At 47.3% G+C, this 20,255-nt stretch overlaps 1 protein-coding gene, 1 long non-coding RNA gene and 1 other non-coding gene across 8 annotated transcripts in view; 2 read left to right on the top strand and 1 right to left on the bottom strand.

Annotated features, from left to right (window-relative positions):
* The window catches only part of LOC138992082 (uncharacterized), a 135,566-nt gene that overhangs the window by 90,551 nt on the left and 24,760 nt on the right, over positions 1–20,255 (top strand). For all 6 annotated transcript variants that reach the window (XR_011467930.1, XR_011467931.1, XR_011467936.1 and 3 more), the window contains one exon: positions 18,849–19,113. This is a non-coding gene — a long non-coding RNA (uncharacterized lncRNA). The remainder of the gene's footprint in view (positions 1–18,848; positions 19,114–20,255) is intronic.
* TRNAW-CCA (transfer RNA tryptophan (anticodon CCA)) lies at positions 3,331–3,403 on the top strand. The gene has a single exon. It is a non-coding gene; the product is annotated as a tRNA-Trp (tRNA).
* Positions 6,577–15,015, bottom strand: ALOX15 (arachidonate 15-lipoxygenase). Its single transcript, XM_005906042.3, has 14 exons — positions 14,644–15,015; positions 13,044–13,248; positions 12,702–12,783; positions 12,494–12,616; positions 12,233–12,336; positions 11,890–12,050; positions 10,884–11,027; positions 10,515–10,724; positions 8,877–8,963; positions 8,624–8,793; positions 8,327–8,448; positions 7,664–7,764; positions 7,374–7,541; positions 6,577–7,266 (listed from the first exon to the last, which is right to left on the bottom strand). Exons 1-14 carry the CDS (start codon positions 14,776–14,778, stop codon positions 7,087–7,089), a joined length of 1,992 nt encoding a protein of 663 aa, XP_005906104.1. The 5' UTR covers positions 14,779–15,015; the 3' UTR covers positions 6,577–7,086.

Genomic DNA, 20,255 nt, shown 5'->3' with positions numbered 1-20,255 from the left:
AGAAAGGGAGTCAGGCTCCTGGCATTTGTCCTATTAGAGATGAACCTTCCCTCCCCTCCTCTTCACTGGCTTAGACACGATGGAGCCACCTCGCTAGAGAAGATCCCATGCAAGAAAACCAACCAACAACTCCCCTCAGTACCCACTCCTTAACAAGAGCCAGTCCTCAGAAAGGGACGTGACATGTAAATGTAAACCACACGTAAGTGTGCTACCAGATTCTGGAAGAGAAAGTTTGCATATTGAGAAGATCAGAGATATTTTATTTATTACTGTCAACACAATTCCAAGGACTTTTCTGGGGAGCAGATTTTGAGGGCAGACAGCCAAGGGAAAGAGGAGCATTATTTAACATCAAGCTGAAATTGTTGATATAGGTGGGCTTAACAGAAATTCTGAGTTCAGTATGTTTTGTCACATGTGGGTGTGATTCTAACAGCTTGATAGATTGAGCAGTAAATTGCCAGGTACAGTTCTGGGTGATATAAAGGAAGTTTCAGTTCAGTTCAGTTCAGTTCAGTCGCTCAGTCATGTCCGACTCTTTGCGACCCCATGAATCGCAACACGCCAGGCCTCCCTGTCCATCACCAACTCCCAGAGTTCACTCAGACTCACATCCATCCAGTCAGTGATGCCATCCAGCCATCTCATCCTCTGTCGTCCCCTTCTCCTCCTGCCCCCAATCCCTCCCAGCATTAGAGTCTTTTCCAATGAGTCAACTCTTCGCATGAGGTGGCCAAAGTACTGGAGTTTCAGCTTTAGCATCAGTCCTTCCAAAGAAATCCCAGGGCTGATCTCCTTCAGAATGGACTGGTTGGATCTCCTTGCAGTCCAAGGAATTCTCAAGAGTCTTCCCCAACACCACAGTTCAAAAGCATCAATTCTTCAGCGCTCAGCTTTCTTCACAGTCCAACTCTCACATCCATACATGACCACAGGAAAAACCATAGCCTTGACTAGACAGACCTTTGTTGGCAAAGTAATGTCTCTGCTTTTGAATATGCTATCTAGGTTGTTCATAACTTTCCTTCCAAGGAGTAAGCGTCTTTTAATTTCATGGCTGCAGTCACCATCTGCAGTGATTTTGGAGCCCAAGAAAATAAAGTCTGACACCGTTTCCACTGTTTCCCCATCTATTTCCCATGAAGTGATGGGACCGGATGCCATGATCTTTGTTTTCTGAATGTTGAGCTTTAAGCCAACTTTTTCACTCATCCATCTCTTCACTTTCATCAAGAGGCTTTTTAGTTCCTCTTCACTTTCTGCCATAAGGGTGGTGTCATCTGTATATCTGAGGTTATTGATATTTCTCTGGGCAATCTTGATTCCAGCTTGTGCTTCTTCCAGCCCAGCGTTTCTCATGATGTACTCTGCATATAAGTTAAATAAGCAGGGTGACAATATACAGCCTTGACGTACTCCTTTTCCTATTTGGAACCAGTCTGTTGTTCCATGTCCAGTTCTAACTGTTGCTTCCTGACCTGCATACAGATTTCTCAAGAGGCAGGTCAGGTGGTCTGGTATTCTCATCTCTTTCAGGATTTTCGACAGTTTATTGTGATCCACACAGTCACAGGCTTTGGCATAGTCAATAAAGCAGAAATAGATGTTTTTCTGGAACTCTCTTGCTTTTTCCATGATCCAGCGGATGTTGGCAATTTGATCTCTGGTTCCTCTGCAAGGTCCGATGCTGTAAAGAGCAATACTGCATAGGAACCTGGAATGTCAGGTCCATGAATCAAGGCAAATTGGAAGTGGTCAAACAAGAGATGGCAAGAGTGAATGTCGACATTCTAGGAATCAGCAAACTGAAATGGACTGGAATGGGTGAATTTAACTCAGATGACCATTATATCTACTACTGCGGGCAAGAATCCCTCAGAAGAAACGGAGTAGCCATCATGGTCAACAAAAGAGTCCGAAATGCAGAACTTGGATGCAATCTCAAAAACGACAGAATGATCTCTGTTCGTTTCCAAGGCAAACAATTCAATATCACAGTAATCCAAGTCTATGCCCCCACCAGTAACGCTGAAGAAGCTGAAGTTGAATGGTTCTATGAAGACCTACAAGACCTTTTAGAACTAACACCCAAAAAAGATGTCCTTTTCATTATAGGGGACTGGAATGCAAAAGTAGGAAGTCAACAAACACCTGGAGTAACAGGCAAATTTGGCCTTGGAATACAGAATGAAGCAGGGCAAAGGCTAATAGAGTTTTGCCAAGAAAATGCACTGGTCATAACAAACACCCTCTTCCAACAACACAAGAGAAGACTCTACACATGGACATCACCAGATGGTCAACACCGAAATCAGATTGATTATATTCTTTGCAGCCAAAGATGGAGAAGCTCTATACAGTCAACAAAAACAAGACCAGGAGCTGACTGTGGCTCAGATCATGAACTCCTTATTGCCAAATTCAGACTTAAATTGAAGAAAGTAGGGAAAACCACTAGACCATTCAGATATGACCTAAATCAAATCCCTTATGATTATACAGTGGAAGTGAGAAATAGATTTAAGGGCCTAGGTCTGATAGATAGAGTGCCTGATGAACTATGGACTAAGGTTCGTGACATTGTACAGGAGACAGGGATCAAGACCATCCCCATGGAAAAGAAAAAAAAAAAAAAAAAAAAAAAAAAGCAAAATGGCTGTCTGGGGAGGCCTTACAAATAGCTGTGAAAAGGAAGTTTAGATGCCATAAAACCTGGGCATTTTGCACAGGAAGAACCTAAGACCCAGAGACATAAGAATGCTGGGTTAGTTCCAATATATGTCCCACCCATTAACACACTATGTCCCTTTATAGGATCCAGAATTTTCTCCCCTCACTGAGACTAAGAAATCCATCAGTATGAGAAGTGTTGTGTGTGTGTGTGCGCGTGTGCGCTCCATCGTGTCAGACTCTGTGACCCCATGGACTATAGCCCACCAGGCTCCTTGGTCCATGGGATTTTCCAGGCAAGAATACTGGAGTGGGTTGCCATTTCCTCCTCCAGAAGATCTCCCTGACCCAGAGATTGAACCCCAGTCTCCCAAGTCTCCTGCACTGGCAGGCGGATTCTTTAACTGCACACGTGGGAAGTGCATGGGAAGCACTGGTTCTTTTAAATAAGTTTTACTGGTTCTCCTAAAAAAAAAATATGTTACTCAAAAAGGTAGCTGGAAGCTGTACAATGACCATGCTTTATTTCCTCTGCTCTGTAATTTTTATTTTCACTAGTAACCTCCATATAAAATAAAACTACCCACTCAGTTACCTCAACCTTGATTTAGATTAAGGTCTCATAAGCAATTAAGAATTGTAGAAAGTACTAGGACTTCCCTGGTGGTCCAGTGGCTAAGACTCCGTGCTCCCAGTGCAGGGGGCCCAGGTTCGATCCCTGGTCAGGGAACTAGATCCCACATGCCACAGCTAAGAATTCACAGGCCACAAGTAAAGATGTCAAATGCCACAACTAAAACTTGGCAAGGCAAATAAATAAATAAAATTAAAAAAAAAAGAATTTTAGAAAGTATATAATAATACCATAAAACTAATACCATAAAACATAATCATTATTGACAATAAGCACTCATCAGAAAAATTGTTGGCCTTCAGTTGCTAAGTTGTGTCCGACTCTTTGTAACCCCATGGACTGTAGCACACCAGCCTCCTCTGTCCTCCACCGTCTCCCAGAGTTTGCTCAAATTCAAGTTGATGGAGTTGGTGGTGCTGTCTAACGATCTCCTCCTCTGCTGGCTCCTTCTTCTTTTGCCTTCAGCCTTTCCCAGCAGCAGGGTCAGAAATATATGCCATCTTAAAACTTTCTACCCAGATAGTATAAATGGAATAACTCATAGCCACACATGTTTTTCAATTTTACCTAATACTTGTAAGAGCTAGTTTATAAAGATTTATAAAATTTAAATTGTACCAATTTAGTTGAACACATGTATGGTTTAGTCACTAAGTTGTGTCTGACTTTTGCAACCCCATGGACTGTAGCCCTCCAGGCTCCTCTGTCCATGGGATTCTCCAGGCAAGAATACTGGAGTGGGTTGCCATTTCCTTCTCACTTTTATGTATTTTTAAATAATAGTGTGGTGTAACTTTTCTGACCTATAAAGCAAATACAGGGAATTTAGAAAGTGACGTTTGTTTTAGCCTTTTAAAAAGATATATCTAGGGGACTTCCCTGGTGGTCCAGTGGTTAAGAATCTGCCTTGCACTGCAGGGGATGTGGGTTCTATCCCTGCTTGAGGAACTATATATCACACACGCTGCACAGCATGGCCAAAATTTTTTTAAAAACTTAACAAATAGAACACTGTCAATTTGGTATTATCTCTATCTAGCCCCAGCCTAGCTAGTCTTTGCACTTTTCCTTTTTTTTTTTTTTAATATTCATTTATTTGGCTATGCTGGGTCTTAGTTTTGGCACAAGGGGTCTTCCATCTTCGTTACAGCATGCAGGATTTTTTTTTTTTTCCCTTGAGGCATGTGAATTCTTGCCCCGTGGGCATGAGGGATCTAGTTCCCTGACAAGGGACTGAACCAGGGCCCCTAGGTTGAGAGCTTGGGGTAGCCACTGGACCACCAGGAAGTCCTGCCACTTCATCATCTTAGGTTTTTACAAGTGCTCACTGATTTCTTATAATTAAACAAAATAGACACTCCGTTTAACTTGGAAGATTTCATGACCTTTATAATACCTCAAATTCAAAGATACTCCTTTCTGAAGGAAACTATTTTTCTTTGTTATCCTTGAAGTATGTATAGTGCCAATCCTTGGGGGACTGATAACTTTGGCAAGCATACTATTTTTTTTTAATTAAAGTTCTTTGGAAGGAGTGATGCTAAAGCTGAAACTCCAGTACTTTGGCCACCTCATGCCAAAGTTAACTCATTGGAAAAGACTCTGATGCTGGGAGGGATTGGGGGCAGGAGGAGAAGGGGAAGACAGAGGATGAGATGGCTGGATGGCATTGCTGACTCGATGGATGTGAGTCTCAGTGAACTCCAGGAGTTGGTGATGGACAGGGAGGCCTGGTGTGCTGTGATTCATGGGGCCACAAAGAGTCGGACACGACTGAGCGACTGATCTGATCTGATCTGATGATAGTTGATTTACAATATTGTGTTAGTTTCAGGTGTACAGCAGAGTGATTCCAGGTTTTTTGCTTTTTTTTTTTTGTAGGTTACATTACATTACTGGTTATTGCAAGATATTTGGTGTAATACCCAGTGCTATATAGCAAATCCTTGTTGCGTATCTATTTTATGGATAGTAGTTTCTATATTTTAATCCTATACTCCTAATTTGTCTCCTCCACGTCCCTCTGGCCTCTATGGAGAAGGGGGTGTGGCCTCCAAGGAGAAGTGATGCCTCTGTGGGTGTGACTTCCAGGACCCTGTCATACCCTTACTTACAGTTCTTCCGTGGCTGTTCCCTAAGGGTCAAGCCTAATTTCCTGATGTGAACCACATTGTTCTGGAGACTGCCCCTCTTTCCAGGCAAGAATACTGGAATGGGTAGCCATTCCCTTCTCCAGGGGATCTTCCTGACCCAGGGATCAAACCTAGGTCTCCTGCACTGCAGGCAGATTCTTTACCATGAGCCACCAGGGAAGCCCCTTTGGGTTCTCCTAGATAGACCCCTTGGAAAAGACCCTGATGCTGGGAAAGATTGAAGGCAGGAGGAGAAGGGGATGACAGAGGATGAGATGGTTGGATGGCATCACCTACTTGATGGACATAGTTTGAGCAAGCTCCAGGAGTTGGTGATGGACAGGGAAGCCTGGCATGCTGCAGTCCATGGGGTTACAAAGAGTCAGACACAAGTGAACAACTGAACTGAACTGAGATAGACCCCATCATTAAACTCTACTCCCACCTCTCCTGTTTATTTCCTAAGAAATTTCAAGAATCAGAAGAAGAAGAAGTTTCAAGGATCAGACCCAGCTTCACCCATATGTCTTCTGCCAAACTAAACAGAATCAGAAGCAAGAAGCAACTTTGATCGTACTGTAAAGGAAACACTTCTGGCTTGTGTTTACTGTTAGTTTCTATTTTAAAATATCCAGACAATCATATTAAGAAATCAAACTTCCTAGTTTATTTTTCCAAAATTTTAATCAGATACAGAAGTTGGATTTTACTGACTCCTTTGTTGTCGCTTGTTAAAATAATGAGATTTTTAGTACTTTTCCAGCTAATCATTTTTATTTGGTGCTTCTCAACTGATGAAGTGCAAATGGGTTACAGATAAGGATCCTTTGGGAAAAACACTGAGGCCAGATACCTCCAACTGAGAGCAGTTTCTGTCGTTTAACCAGTTTCCTTCCATTGATCATTTTCTAACTGAGTGAGTCATGAAATGAAAATTGTGAGAACTGCTGTGTTAATGTTAATTGCTTCGTGTTGTGTCTGGTTTCAGGACACGTGGTGAATCCCACCCAGTTAGAAAGTTATGCTGTATATTCTTCTGCCAGTATTTGACTTAGGGTGTGTGTGTGCATGTTTAGTCACTACAGATGTGTCCAACTCTTTGTGACCCAATGGACCATAGCCCTCCAGGCTCTGTCCATGGGATTCTCCAGGCAAGACTACTGCAGTAGGTTACCATGCCCTCCTCCAGGGGATCTTCCTCACCCAGGGATCAAACCTGCATCTCCTGCATTGCCGGTGGATTCTTTACCACTGAGCCACCGGGGAAGCCCTTGATTTAGGAGTTTGGACTAAATTCTTTTCTTTCCTTAGTCTAAAATGCCATTTTTCTTGTCATTAAACTCAATTTAGGTTCAAAGTCATACTTGATTCTAAAGGTATAGAGTAATATGTATTATACCCTATTCTATTCTTGAAACTGTTTGTATAAATGTGGCTATTACCTGCTCAATGGGAGATCTGAATGATCAAGGAGGAAGGACGGGGGCGGAGAGGAAGAAATGGAATGACTTCCCTAGGTGGTGTATCTAAAGTCAGATTTGTTTACAGTGGGTGTGGACAGTGGAAAGGTGATTTGGGAGAAGATGGAAGTTGGGAAGAGGATGGGGTTGGAGGAAGAGGGCTGAAACAACCCACGGCTGGGGGTGCTCATATGGCCACGCTGTTTTCCACCAGGCTGGGCCGCAGGTATTCGTAGGGCCAGTCCAGCTGGGCATTCCGGATCTCTATGTCTTTTTCCAGGGCAGCCAGCTCCTCCCTGAACTTCTTTAGCACAGCCTTGGGCTCAGGGCCTGAGAAGTACTCTTCCTCATGCTGACCCAGAGCCACCTGGGACAGAGAGAAAAGGCAGTTGAGAGCTTTACTGCCCCTCAGTTTGGAGTGTCACACCTCCCTGTACCTGCCCCCTTCCTCAGGACCCGGCGCCTAGCTCTCACCATGATGGGCTGGCGTCTGCCCAGTTGCCAAGTGATGGACATCTGGAGAGAAGCCTGATGGAAGTTCGGCAGTGTTGCCATCACTTTCTCCAGTGTCACATCCTTGGTGGTCGGTGGGGGCAGCCGCATTGTGCAGGGTGCGTTAGGGACCCAAGAGTACCAGTCCAGCTATAGAGGGCAAATATCTAAACTCACTGTCTGCTAAGCATGAGAATCCCTTGGGCCACCTGCACATGGCCGCCTTCCCCACTCCAGGCACAAATGCCCAGCTGGCCCTCTGTGATAAGTACCTGGCCCAGGTGAGTGGAGGAGTGCTGACCAGTGCAGGTGAAGATACACATGGTCACAAAGTGGCAAAGCTGGTCCTTGGACTGTAGGGTGACGGGAAACCCTGCAGTGGATACGGAGAGTTAGAAACTGGGAGGCCAAGGCTAGAGGCAGAGCTCATAGGAACTGAGGAGGAGAACGAGAGGTGAGAAGGAGACCAAGGGCTCTCAGCAACCATGGTGGGGAGTGACTTGAGTGTGGGTTGGGGTGGTGGAAGCAGGGAGATTTTGGGGAGGGTCCCACTCAGTGGGGTGCTAGTGCAGCTCACACTGGCTCACAGGGACCAAGGATGTCAAATGTTCAAGTATTAAGCAAGCCAAATGACATCACCCTGGTAGCCACGATGGGACTATTTACACCATGGGGATGGGCAAATGCTACAAATCAGGGCTCTTTGTTGTTTTTTCTCGGAGAGCAACCACTGGTCCCACTGCATCTGGGACCTAGAGGGGCTCCCCCTGCACAGGATGGAGACCTGCCTCTAGCTGAGAGGAAAAGGAGTCTGGGAAAGCTTTGGGTGTGTTCATAGGAGTTGGAAATGCTTCTGGAGGTTCCATAGAAGTAGAGAAGATTCTGGGGAAGTTCTAGGGAAGAGTCACATGTTGGAGTCTTGGGGCTCATCCTACCTCGGTCCTGGGCACCCAGCAGCCCAATCTCAGTGATATCTCGACACCAGGCCTGCAGCTCAATGTCGTCTCTCACAGACTCGTCCGTCTTATAGTGGAGACTCACAATCCCCTCCACGTAGCTGCCAGTGGAGGGGTCAGGGCGGGAGAGTGGAGGCTGATGACATGGAGCCCACAGGCCCTTTACGGTCCTTACCTATGTGGACAGGCCAGGGCCCGCAGCCCCCTTGCTGGGGCACAGACCTCCTCTTCTCCCAGCCTCCCCCCACCACCAGCCCTGCCTTCCTCCCACCTCACCGAGAGAGAATTTCCCAGAGCCTCAGGGCATCTTGGGCATAGAAAGAAGACTTGACTCCCAGGAGCCCCCGGTCAGCCAGGTCATCAGGGGGACAGAAGGAGCTATAGGTTAGAAAGGCTCCTGCTCGCTGGAGCAGCTCCACATGGCCGCCCCCACCTGTGCTCACCACCTGAGGAGCAAAGACAGCGTGGTCAGGCAAATCCACCTGCCCTCAGGCCAGAGGGAGCGTGAATCCCACTTCTCTCCTCGTACCTGGTCGAAGACTCCCGAGTCAGAGACCAGCCCAGTCCTGGCCCGGATGTTAATTTCCATGGTGTATCGCAGGTGCGGAATGAGAAGCTGGAGGGAGAGGAACAGGGAAGGGCAGGGTCAGAAGACAGCTGTGGCTGGTCCCTGAAGGAAATATGGACTGAAAAGCAGGAAAGGTGCCAAGTCTTCAGGAAAAGCAGACTGAAGTCCAGTAGCCTCTCGACAATAATGTTCTTTGATGATTGAAGGAAGCCATTCTCCTTTTCTCTTCATGTAAGACCATTCAAGGTCTAGCTGAATGTTTCTCCACTGTTTTTTCATTATCATTTTTCTAAGGAGGCTTCTGAGATTTTTTTTTTTTTGTACTCTCACCTGCCCCATGACATTTAGTGCTACAGATATGCCATCTGTAATGTACTTTATGTATGTATGTCCTTTATACAAAAAATAAGATTTTTTGCCTCCCCCAGAACATGATCTAATCTACTACCTCCAGAACTTCACCCAGTTCCCTCCCCTTTGTCCATTACACTCACTTTCTTTCTGTCCTTCAAACACACCAAGCTTGTTCCTGCCTCAGGAACTGTTTGTTCCTCTGCCTAGAGCAATAGGCCCCTTCCTCATCCTATGACTGGCTCCCTTTTTATTATTTATTGATTTTTGGCTGCACTGGGTCTTCCTGGCTGCACTCAGGCTTTCATTAGTTGAGGCAAAGGGGAGCTACTCTCTTTTGGGGAGCAGGACTGCTCACTGTGATGGCTTCTCTTGTTGTGGGGCATGAGCTCTGGGCATGTGGTCTCAGTGGTCATGGCCCACGGGCTTACTCCTCAGCATCTTCCTGAACCAATAATTGAACCCATGTTCCCTGCACTGGCAGAGGGATTCTTAATCACTGGACCACCAGGGAAGTCCATCCATATAATTTCATTCTTTCTTCCACTTCCTTAAAGGAGCATTTCCCAACCACCCAGTCTAAACTCACTATCGCATCACCCTGCTCTGATTCTCCGCAGTGGACTCATCACAGCTGATCTATTACGATACTGTCTGTTAGCCCTTAATGGAAATGACAACCCCCAAAGACTAGGACCTTGCCTGTCTTGCTTAGCACTGGCATCTAGAATGCCTTTTTTTTTTTTTTTGCCACGTCAGAGGCTCTCAAGAAAAGTTAATGGATGAACACCCTGTTCTAACTGTAATAAGCCAGGCTGCTCTTGTTGACCTGAGCCCCTGTAACTGGCCTCTGTGTTACTACTATTTGAGAACCCTTCAAAACTGACTAGAAAAAGTCTTCTATATTATTTGCACGGTCCCCTCTTTTTGAGGGAATCCTCAGTCATTTGTGTATTCTGTTTATATACTGTATATGTAACTGTGCTTTATACATAAGAAGTGTAAGATTTCTCACTCCCCACCCTTCACCCTCCCACCACTCCCCACCCCATTAGGGAGTCACTTTTATCTCCTCACAAGTGATATCGTTAAAAATGCAGAGCAAGCCACGCTCTCACGTCTTGTTCACTTGTCTTTTATTGGTTTTCTCCCCAAATGCTGAGACTCCATGGAAAAGGTGCCTCCAGAGATGGAACCTCACTGTGGGGTAGAGAGTTTGGGGCAGGGGGAGGCGGTTTAAAGTGTTACCTTGAACATAGGATGTATAGACGGAAGGCACCTCATGGTGGCCACAGCGATGACCTCAGCCACCAAGTGTCCCCTCAGGAGATGAGAGTGCAGCTCGTGAAGCTGGAAGTCAGAGCTCCGGACCCAGCATTTGGCCAGGAGCCAGGTCATCGGGGGATCCGTGGGCAGGAAAAGCGGTGGTGGTGGGGACCCCTTGTGTGGCAGTTGGAGCTGGAGCAGGGACAAGAGTGGGGGGAAGGGAGGGGTGAGGGCCAGTGCACAGCAGACTCCCATGCCCCTTGCATGTTTAAACGCTTCCCTCTCTCTCCAAAGTCACTTAGCATTCTCTATCTGACCGCTACCACTCCCCTACAGCCTGGGTTCTCTCACCTGGATGGCCATGGGTAAGAGTTTCCCATCGGGCTGCAGTTTCAGCATAACCAGAGGGGCAGCCACATACTGCTGGGTACACAGGATGACGTTGGCCTTGATCCCATCCAGCAAGGAGAAGTCAGCTTCAAATAGCGTGCCTTGCTGGATGGGGGCAGAGGGCAAGGGCTACATCAACATAAGGCATCTCTTCCTGCCTTGATTCCCCGAAGGAAGAAAGAACTAACTTGTTTCCATCACCTATTTAATACTGGGTAATGGTTCCTGTACTTACGGCCTCATATAATTCTTAGGTGCACTTGAATTAGCCCCAGGTTTATGAAAGAGGAAACCGATGATCAGAGAGGATAGATATGCTGCCTGAAGTCACACAGCTTATAAAACAGCAGAGCCAAGATTCAAGCTCAAGTCTGTCTCACCCAAAATCTCATGAGTTTTCTCTTTTTTTCAAATACACTGTTATTTGGGGGGAGCTGTGCTGGGTAACTCTAAGGCTCTTAATACTCATTAACACTAGGGCTCTTCCTTGCAGCACCTGGGCTTTCTCTAGTTGCAGCATGCAGGCTTAGTTGCATCACAGCAAGTGATTTCTTAGTTCCCTGACCAAGGTTTGAACACACGTCCCCTGCATTGGAAGAAGGGTTCTTTACCACTGAACCACTAGTAAAGTCGCCTGAGTTTTCTCTCTGAATTGTTCCGTGCTGACCCCATCAAAAACCCCAGCCCTGATCCTGATTCTCTTATTCTACACTCTCCCTAAATCCCCAGTTATAGGTCTTCATTTTGACTTTGTCACCCATCACATTCTCTCCCTCCACAGCATGCTATTCTCATTAGGAGAGGAGAGTCATGGAGGGTCACCCCAGGATCAGTCAAGATTTCTACTGTGGAATTCCGTCTTGCCATCTGGCAGCATGCTGGGTCCACAGTGGACCCTACGGCAGCACAAATGCTGACCCCACCCCCATTCCTCTGTGCCGTCTCCTGAGGGCTCTTCTGTGCTCACCTGGAGCTCCTTCTCCAGCTCGGCCTGCAGCTCCCCCATCCCTGGAGGAAACTCCAGGCGGGCAGGAAGGCGAACGGAGCGTCTCAGCAACATGGGGTTGGTGCCGTTGAGAAACTGGTACCCAAATAAGGCATCCTCCTTCCAGGAATCCCGCACCCGCTCTGGGGATGGCATTTGCGGAGCTTGCTGTGGGATCTGAGCTCCTGGTCCTTCCAACCCCCACCGAACCATTCCCACTTGACCCTAGCCTACCAGGCCTCTGGTCTCCCATCCCTGGTTCCCTAGAATGGGTAGTATCTGGAAGTAAGGGTCTTGGGATAAATACTGGGGTAGGGGTACTAACCAGCCAGCTTGCTCTGGCCACACCAGAAAATCCTGTTGAAGTCATCCAGACTTTTCCAGCAAGTCAGAATGTTTAAAGAGTCTTTGATGGCTAGGTCTGCCAGCCTTTGAGGAAGGATGGTGAAGAGTTTGTTATTCTCAGAATCCAACTTTACAACCCCATACAGCCCTCTTGGGCTGGTCCAGCCCTGTGAAGTCCACAAGCCTGGACTGACCACTGGACCAGGAAACATCCCTGTCACTCGGCCTGCCTTGTTCTTACCCCTTGGTCAGTGAGGCCTCAAAGTCAATTCTTTTGTCCTCTAGAAATCTCTCATCTACAGGAAGGTCATTTATTGTGGCCCCAGCTATATTCAGAATTAACCCGTCCTTCCAGTTACCCCACCTGCAGTGGAAAAGAAACCAGGCATTGGTACTGGGGAAGGGTCGGCAGCTCCCGGGTGGGGCCAGGAGGCAGGGGTGGGGCTGACCGGTACAGCTTCCTTCTCTCTGCCAGCTCCTCTTCCCTGTGTTTCTTGAACAGACCTTGAGGGTCATCGACCACAGTGCGACCTGAAAGTGAGGAGAAGGGCACTGGCTATAAGGCTCCTCCTGAGAGCCTCTCCCCTGTCCCTGCCAGGGGACCCTCAGCCCACCCTTGTGGCTGGCCCCTGACCCTTCAGCATCTCTGCCCTCTCCCAGCCTCCACTGCCCTGTGCCAGCTACTGCATCCTGCCTCTTCTGTGACCCCAAAGGCCAGCTCCCTTCTCTCCTCCCCCTTAACTTCTCTCCAGTCCCAGGCGTCTTACACTCCCAAGCCCCCCGCGGCTCACCGGTGCCCTCGGGCAGGCTCAGGATGCCATCGCCCTCCACCCAGCGATAGCACGGGAACCTGAACTCGTTCCCACTGGCCCCGGGGCCCTGCACGGAGATCCAGTTGCAGAACCACGCATCATCCGAGAGGAAGTGCCGTTTGCGCAATTTCACAAACAGCAGCCGCCCCAGGTACTCGGACACGTCCACCTGGAATTCCACCTCCTGCCGGAGACAAAAGAGGATCAGCAAGCGGGGCTTTCTGGAAGGGATCCTCGGATGAGCCCTGGATGCCCTTCCCTCTGGGCCTCTGGCAAAGCGGCGCAAAAAGAGCCAGAGAGGAAGCGGGCGCGAGCACCAAGCAGTTGGCTCCACGACCCCATTCTCGGTTATAGAATTCCTCAGCCCCGGGTGAGGTGGGGGACAAAAGATGGAGAGGGGCATGACTCCCCGAAATCCCTGATTGTGTGGAGCACTGGGCTGCGCCCTGGGCGAGCTCACTGGTGACCAGACAGTTACCGCGTCCCCCTACCCTGTCACCAGGGCCGTGGGCTCAGCACTTGTGGCTCTCCGGCTCTGGAGCACAGACTCCATAGATGTGGCGCAGGGCCTTAGTTGCTCGGAGGCATGTGGGATCTTCCCAGACCAAGGATGGAAGCCAAAGCTCCTGCATTAGCAGGTGGATTCTTTACCACTGGTCCCCCAGGGAAGCCCTGGGGGGATGTTTTAAGGGTGGGAATGTATTGGGAAGAAATCGCTGACTGCAGAAGGGCTTGGAGCTGGAGCAATGAGGCGGGCGAAGAGGAAGAAGGTGATGTAGTAGGCTCGAGGGGACATTGGCCGTCAGAGTGGGATGGACATCAGGGCACGGATTCGAGAAATGTCTCAGAGATGAACTGGACTACGCTGGATTTTTGGTTAGACGCAGGCGAAAAGAGGCGGAGGCGCGAGTGCACCTGGGAGAAAAGAGGACCGGTTTGGGAGGTGGGAGGAGGGGAGGACCTCACGTGAGCACGGTTCTCTGAAGCGTCCATGGGATAAACGTCGGGTCTGGGGGTCTTGGGGAGAGCCGGGTGGGAGATGGAAATCTGGGAATCGGCGGAGGCAAAACGTAACAGGGGCGAATACCAGGTACATGTGATGGGAAAGAGGGTGGGCCGGGAAATAAGAGTGCTCTCAGGCGGCTTCTTCCGTTCTCCCCCGCTTCCCGCTTCCCGCGTCCCCATTCCCGCTCCATCCCGGAGATAAAACCTGCAAGGTCGGAGATCTAGCAACCTTACAGAAGATCTGAAATAGCAGCTTCTAAGAAGAGGAAACAGGAGACCGATGTCCGCTCCAAGGACCCCGGAGTTTCCGGAAAAGACCGAGTTCTGAAGAACCACGGGACTATCCCAATTCCAAGCAGGCCGGGCAGAAGAACACTTATTGAGCACTTGCTGTGTGCCGCGTCCCGCACTAAAGCGCTTTACCCAGCGGCCTCCGAGCTCTCTCCGGGCTGGGGGCGTGCGCCAGGAGCCGCCGGGGAAAGCTGGAGGCCATCTGGGGCGCGTCTCTTCTCGGGGACTCGCGGGCCTGGGGGCCAGGGGCGCAGCGCACCCCGCCCGGCTCTGGCCAGCTCACCTTGCCCCTCGCCGGCCGCAGGCGCCACCCGAGCGCCGCCTCCCCGTGCTCGCCGACCAGCCACAGGTGCACCTGGTTATTGGAGCCCGCGCAGAACGAGGACCCGGTGGACACGCGGACGCGGTAGAGACCCATCTTGCCCAAAGACGTTTCCCCCCTACTGAGGGGGAAGAAGAGAGAACGCCAAATAACGGGGCGCGAGACCCCGCCCTTCCAAAGCCTTGCGCAGTTCAGGGTGTGGGTGGCAGATCTCCAACCAGCCCGGTCTGCCCACGCTCTGGGGCCCCCAGCTCCGCGCCTCCCAGAGCTAAGCCCTGATCTCGAGAAGGCGGGGCCCTGGCAGGGGGCGGGGGGAGTGTAGGGCGCGCAAACCAGTATCTTGGTGGGAGGAAGATGGTAGGCTCAAGCAGATGAGAATTTGGGCAGAAAACCTGCAAGAAGAAGGAATCGATGTATGGCCCAGCAGACAGATGATGTGGCTGGAAGCCCCCTCCATCTAAACACACACACACACAAACTCACGAACATGCGTGCCTCCCAAGTTGGCTCACCTCTGCTAGGGGTCGTGGTTAAGGTTGCAAGGGAAGATGGAAAGGGCAAGGAGATGTGGTCATCACAGCATTTGTGTGCCAAGTAGTCCCAGGAAAAGAATAAGAACTGTTCCAAGAACAGGAAAGACAGAGCAGCCCATCTGGCTGCCCAGGATAACCAGGCAGAAAGGAGGTCCAACCAGTTAACCAACACTGGCACTCACACTCTGTGACCAAGGAGAAAGAGGGTCCTGAGATGCTGAGTTAGCCACATGCCCTAAAGAGAAGCAAACACATCCCTCCTCTTCCAGAATATGAATGCACTAGACGCCCTTTTAACCAGAACAAGATAATAGTGGTGCATACATAAGTCAATTTATCCTAATGACAAAATCAGGAGTTCCAGACTGGCCAAGTGAAACTAAAGGAATCCATCATTTCAGAGGAGAAAGAGATTGCGGAAATTAAAAAGTTATATAGAAAATGAAATTTTGAGGTAACAGGAGAAGTTTTACTGGAGCAAAGATAGCTCCTTGGGAGAAACAAGCTTCAGAGGCCCAAGCGTGAATCAACCTGCTGAGAAGCCTGAGATTCTGTAGTCTCAGTGCATTTGAGGATCTGAGACAATATTCTTCAGAAGGAATGAGGGAATCTGGCAAAATTTCATTAACACCAAGAAAATATCTGAAGTATTTTAACAACCTTAAGAAAGTATCTTATTCCTAGAAAAAAACAAGAACAAAGAAAACCAATGAAGTAATTAAATCCATGATATTGGTGTTCGAAAATAGATATAATGACAATCTTTTAATCATTGCCTTTGTGATTCTTTTCTGTACTATTTAAAGTGTGTTCAAAAGAATCATCATATTAAATTTGTAATTGCAGTTTAGATTTTTTTAAAGGAAATTTAATCAACTCTGCAATCAATGTTTAAATATTAAAATGTGAATGGGATGGGGTGGCAGATGGGAGGGAGGTTCAAAAGGGAGTGGATATATGTATACCTATGACTGATTCATGTTGAGGTTTAACAGAAAACAACAAAATTCTGTAAAGCAATTATCCTTCAATAAAAAAATAAATTAAAAAATTAAATGTATTTTTCAAAGTTCTGTTTATAGATATATGTTTAGTAAGTCAGGCATTAAGCAAAATACGGATATTTGTGGGGTGTCCTCTTCAAGGACAAACATTTTCCTCAAACTTTAAAAACTCTGTCAACGATGAGCATAATGTGTGTCCACAATAAGCATAGAAAAATAGCTGAAAGGGTGGACATGAAAATATTAGCAAGGATTATTTCTATGGAGTGGGAAAAGGTGGAGAAGAGACTTTCATTCTTTACATACTTTAGAATTTTTCAAATGTTTAGAGAAGCATGAGTTATTTTCATAATCTCAAAAATTTAATCTTGAACAAGATTCAAGGCTATAAGAGAAATGCTATCATAAAAGCAGTAACTATAATCAAGTGTGGCTATAAGGGAAGCCCCAAAACTGAAGTTCCAGTTTTCTTTTCTAAATGAAATTCAGAAAAATTGAAATATAGTGGATAAAATTCATTACCTGTAGCAATAGCACGAACATAATACTTTTCTTGCAGATTAAAAGTGTGATTGAGGGACTTCCCTGGCGGTCCAGTGGTTTGGACTCCGAACTTCAACTGCAGAGATGGTGAGAACTAAGATCCCACATGCAGCACAGCGCAGCTAAAAAGAATAAAGCAAACCCAGGACATTTTCCCTACTTTTGGTTTTTTGTTTTTCTTTTTAGAATTTTAAAAATGAACTTAGTTGCTGCATGTGGAATCTAATTGCCTGATCAAGGATATCTTAACCACTGGACCACCAGAGAGATCCTTCCCTCCCCCTTTGAATAGGAATGACTAGGTTCAGTTCAGTTCAGTTCAGTTCAGTCGCTCAGTCGTGTCCAACTCTTTGCGACCCCATGAATTGCAGCACGGCAGGCCTCCCTGTCCATCACCAACTCCCGGAGTTCACCCAAACTCATGTCCATAGAGTCAGTGATGCCATCCAGCCATCTCATCCTCTGTCGTCCCCTTCTCCTCCTGCCCACAATCCCTCCCAGCATCAGAGTCTTTTCCAGTGAGTCAACTCTTCACATGAGGTGACCAAAGTATTGGAGTTTCAGCTTTAGCATCAGTTCTTCCAAAGAACACCCAGGACTCATCTCCTTTAGAATGGACTGGTTGGATCTCCTTGCAGTCCAAGGGATTCTCAAGAGTCTTCTCCAACACCACAGTTCAAAAGCATCAATTCTTTGGCACTCAGCTTTCTTCACAGTCCAACTCTCACATCCATACATGACCACAGGAAAAACCATAGCCTTGACTAGACAGACCTTTGTTGGCAAAGTAATGTCTCTGCTTTTCAATATGCTATCTAGGTTGTTCATAACTTTCCTTCCAAGGAGTAAGCGTCTTTTAATTTCATGGCTGCAGTCACCATCTGCAGTGATTTTGGAGTCCAAAAAAATAAAGTCTGACATTGTTTCCACTGTTTCCCCATCTATTTGCCACGAAGTGATGGGCCAGATGCCATGATCTTCGTTTTCTGAATGTTGAGCTTTAAGCCAACTTTTTCACTCTCCTCTTTCACTTTCATCAAGAGGCTTTTTAGTTCCTCTTCACTTTCTGCCATAAGGGTGGTGTCATCTGCATATCTGAGGTTATTGATATTTCTCTGGGCAATCTTGATTCCAGCTTGTGCTTCTTCCAGCCCAGTGTTTCTCATGATGTACTCTGCATATGACTAGGTTACCCTATGCCTTTTCCACCCTCGTATAGGGGATGGGGAGGTGGGGAGGCAGTTGACTTCCTCTTTAGTTCACAGATCTTCAGAAGGAGAGGACTTTCACTGGAGAAACAATGCTTAAGGATATATACTTGAGAACCCTCATCCATGCCTGAACCTGATTTAGATGATGGAATTCTGGAATTCAGGGCTTCCCTGATAGCTCAGTTGGTAAAGAATCTGTGTGCAATGCAGTAAGACGCCGGTTCGATTCCTGGGGTGGGAAGATACCCTGGAGAAGGGATAGGCTACCCACTCCAGGATTCCTGAGCTTCCCTTGTGGCTCAGCTGGTAAACGATCCGCCCACAATGTGGGAGACCTGGGTTCAATCCCTGGATTAGGAAAATCCCCTGGAGAAAGGAAACGGTACCTGCTCCAGTATTCTGGCCTGGAGAATTCCATGGACTGTATAGTCCATGGGGTTGCAGAGAGTTGGACACAACTGAGTGACTTTCACATCACTGGACTTCTGGCTGATACAATAATGAGATTAGATTTTGGGGTGCCTTGAGAGGGGATGGGTGTACTTGGCATGTGGGAAGAATATGAATTATTGGGGGCCAGAGGGCATACAGTGGTAGCCGGGTTCCAGAGCAGCCCCCAGGGACCCATACCTCATGGTATTCGTGCCTTTGCATAGTCTCCTCCCAAATTGTATCAGAGTTGGTCTTTGTAACCAATAGAGTATGGTGGAAGTGATGGCATATGACTTCTGAAGCTAGGTCCTAAAAGATGTCTTCTGCATGTCCTGCATTGCAGACGGATTCTTTACCATTTGAGCTACCCGGGAAGCCCCTTACTCAGCTATTTCTCCCTTATTAGTACCAGTTACCAACCTTGTTTATCCCTTTGGTTGCAGAATGAAACTCCAAGTGTTGAAAAAGAGAAGACTGAACCAAGTCCATGGAAGTGCTATTAGAAAACTGATCAATCAGCGAAGCGTTAACAAATAACATGGATGTAGTAAGAAGGATGGGCTTCTCTGGTGGCTCAGATGGTAAAGAGTCTGCCTGCAATGATGGAGACCTGGGTTCAGTCCCTGTGTTGGGAAGATCCCCTGGAGAAGGAAACAGCAACCTGATCTAGTATTCTTGCCTGGAGAATTCCATGAACAGAGGAGCCTGGTGAGCTATTGTCCATGGGGTCTCAGATTTGGACACAACTGAACAACTAATACACATACACAGTAAGAAGGGTCACCCACCTGAGATAATTCAGACAGGGGCTAAGCAGGGTTTTAGGGCAAACAGTCAACAGGTGACACATTGGCCACAATCAAAGGGACAGCATGGCTTGTCTTTTCCCGCAGCCATTATCTATGCATGGGAGTCTTTTCCAATCCCAGGCTTTGTGGCTCAGAAATCCAAAACTAAGGCTCAAGTAGAGTAGGGCCAGCTGAAATTGTGGAAGAAAGTATCAGGACCTTAACCTATGTTTCCATTGTATTTTACAAGTATTACATCGAAGTGGGACCCAGCTATGTAACTTAACTGATTATAAATATTGCTCCTAACAGTCATGGGAGAAAGGTAGGAGGGGACAGAAGGCCAAAGAGATTGCTGAGTATTCTGTGCTGCGTGATGTGGTTCCTCTAGTAAACCTTCTGGACCTTCTATAAATGTTCTGAAATACTTGATGTGATGTGATCTGATGTGAACTGAATTTTGCATCTAAGTTTGTTCAGGAGCCATCCCCATGCTGGGAGTTGGGGTCAGAGGCCAGAGTTATACTGAGACGAAACTGAGTCTTCTGTGGAAGACGTCCACAGAAATTTAGGGAACCTTTTGGATTTCTCTAGGCCTTGAAAATTTGAGGTATGAGGAGATTTCCTCTAGAATGTAAGGAATAGGGGTGTTCCTAAATGATCATCATGCTACATTTTGAGGACCTATCCAGGACAGTTTGAACTAAGGTGGTATAAACACACACACACAACAAAATGAACTAAGGTGCTGTATGTGACCAGCTACACGTTGATCCTGAGCAAAGAGTACACCCTCCCCACTACTGCCAACTCTTAGATGGTTGATGCCAGGATACTGATGCTAATTCCACAGAACCCTCTATGGTCCCAGGGAATCCACTTCAAAGATAAAGGGAAGTTGTGTTAATTACTTTAAAATCACCCATATAGTGTTCAGAGAATGAATGTACAATCTCGAACTGGATGTTTCAACAGGAAGCTTTATGTGAACTTAGAGCCACTGGGGCCAAAGAAACGCGCCAGAAGTAATTAGTGGCAGAAGACCTCGACATCTGGCGCTCG

Source organism: Bos mutus, chromosome 19, assembly GCF_027580195.1.
Source record: "Bos mutus isolate GX-2022 chromosome 19, NWIPB_WYAK_1.1, whole genome shotgun sequence".
In the NCBI taxonomy this organism is placed as follows: domain Eukaryota; kingdom Metazoa; phylum Chordata; class Mammalia; order Artiodactyla; family Bovidae; genus Bos; species Bos mutus.
Note: the sequence above shows the minus strand (reverse complement) of the source record. Positions and strands in the feature narration are given on the sequence as shown.

Excerpts from the sequence above, each read along its gene's own strand:
- ALOX15 (XM_005906042.3), bottom strand. The coding sequence starts at position 14,778 with ATGGGTCTCTACCGCGTCCGCGTGTCCACCGGGTCCTCGTTCTGCGCG. Across the intron at positions 12,784-13,043 it reads GAGCCTGCCCGAGGGCACCG|GTCGCACTGTGGTCGATGAC; the intron begins GTGAGCCGCGGG and ends CCTCACTTTCAG. Across the intron at positions 7,542-7,663 it reads CCTCCACTCACCTGGGCCAG|CTGGACTGGTACTCTTGGGT; the intron begins GTACTTATCACA and ends TGCCCTCTATAG.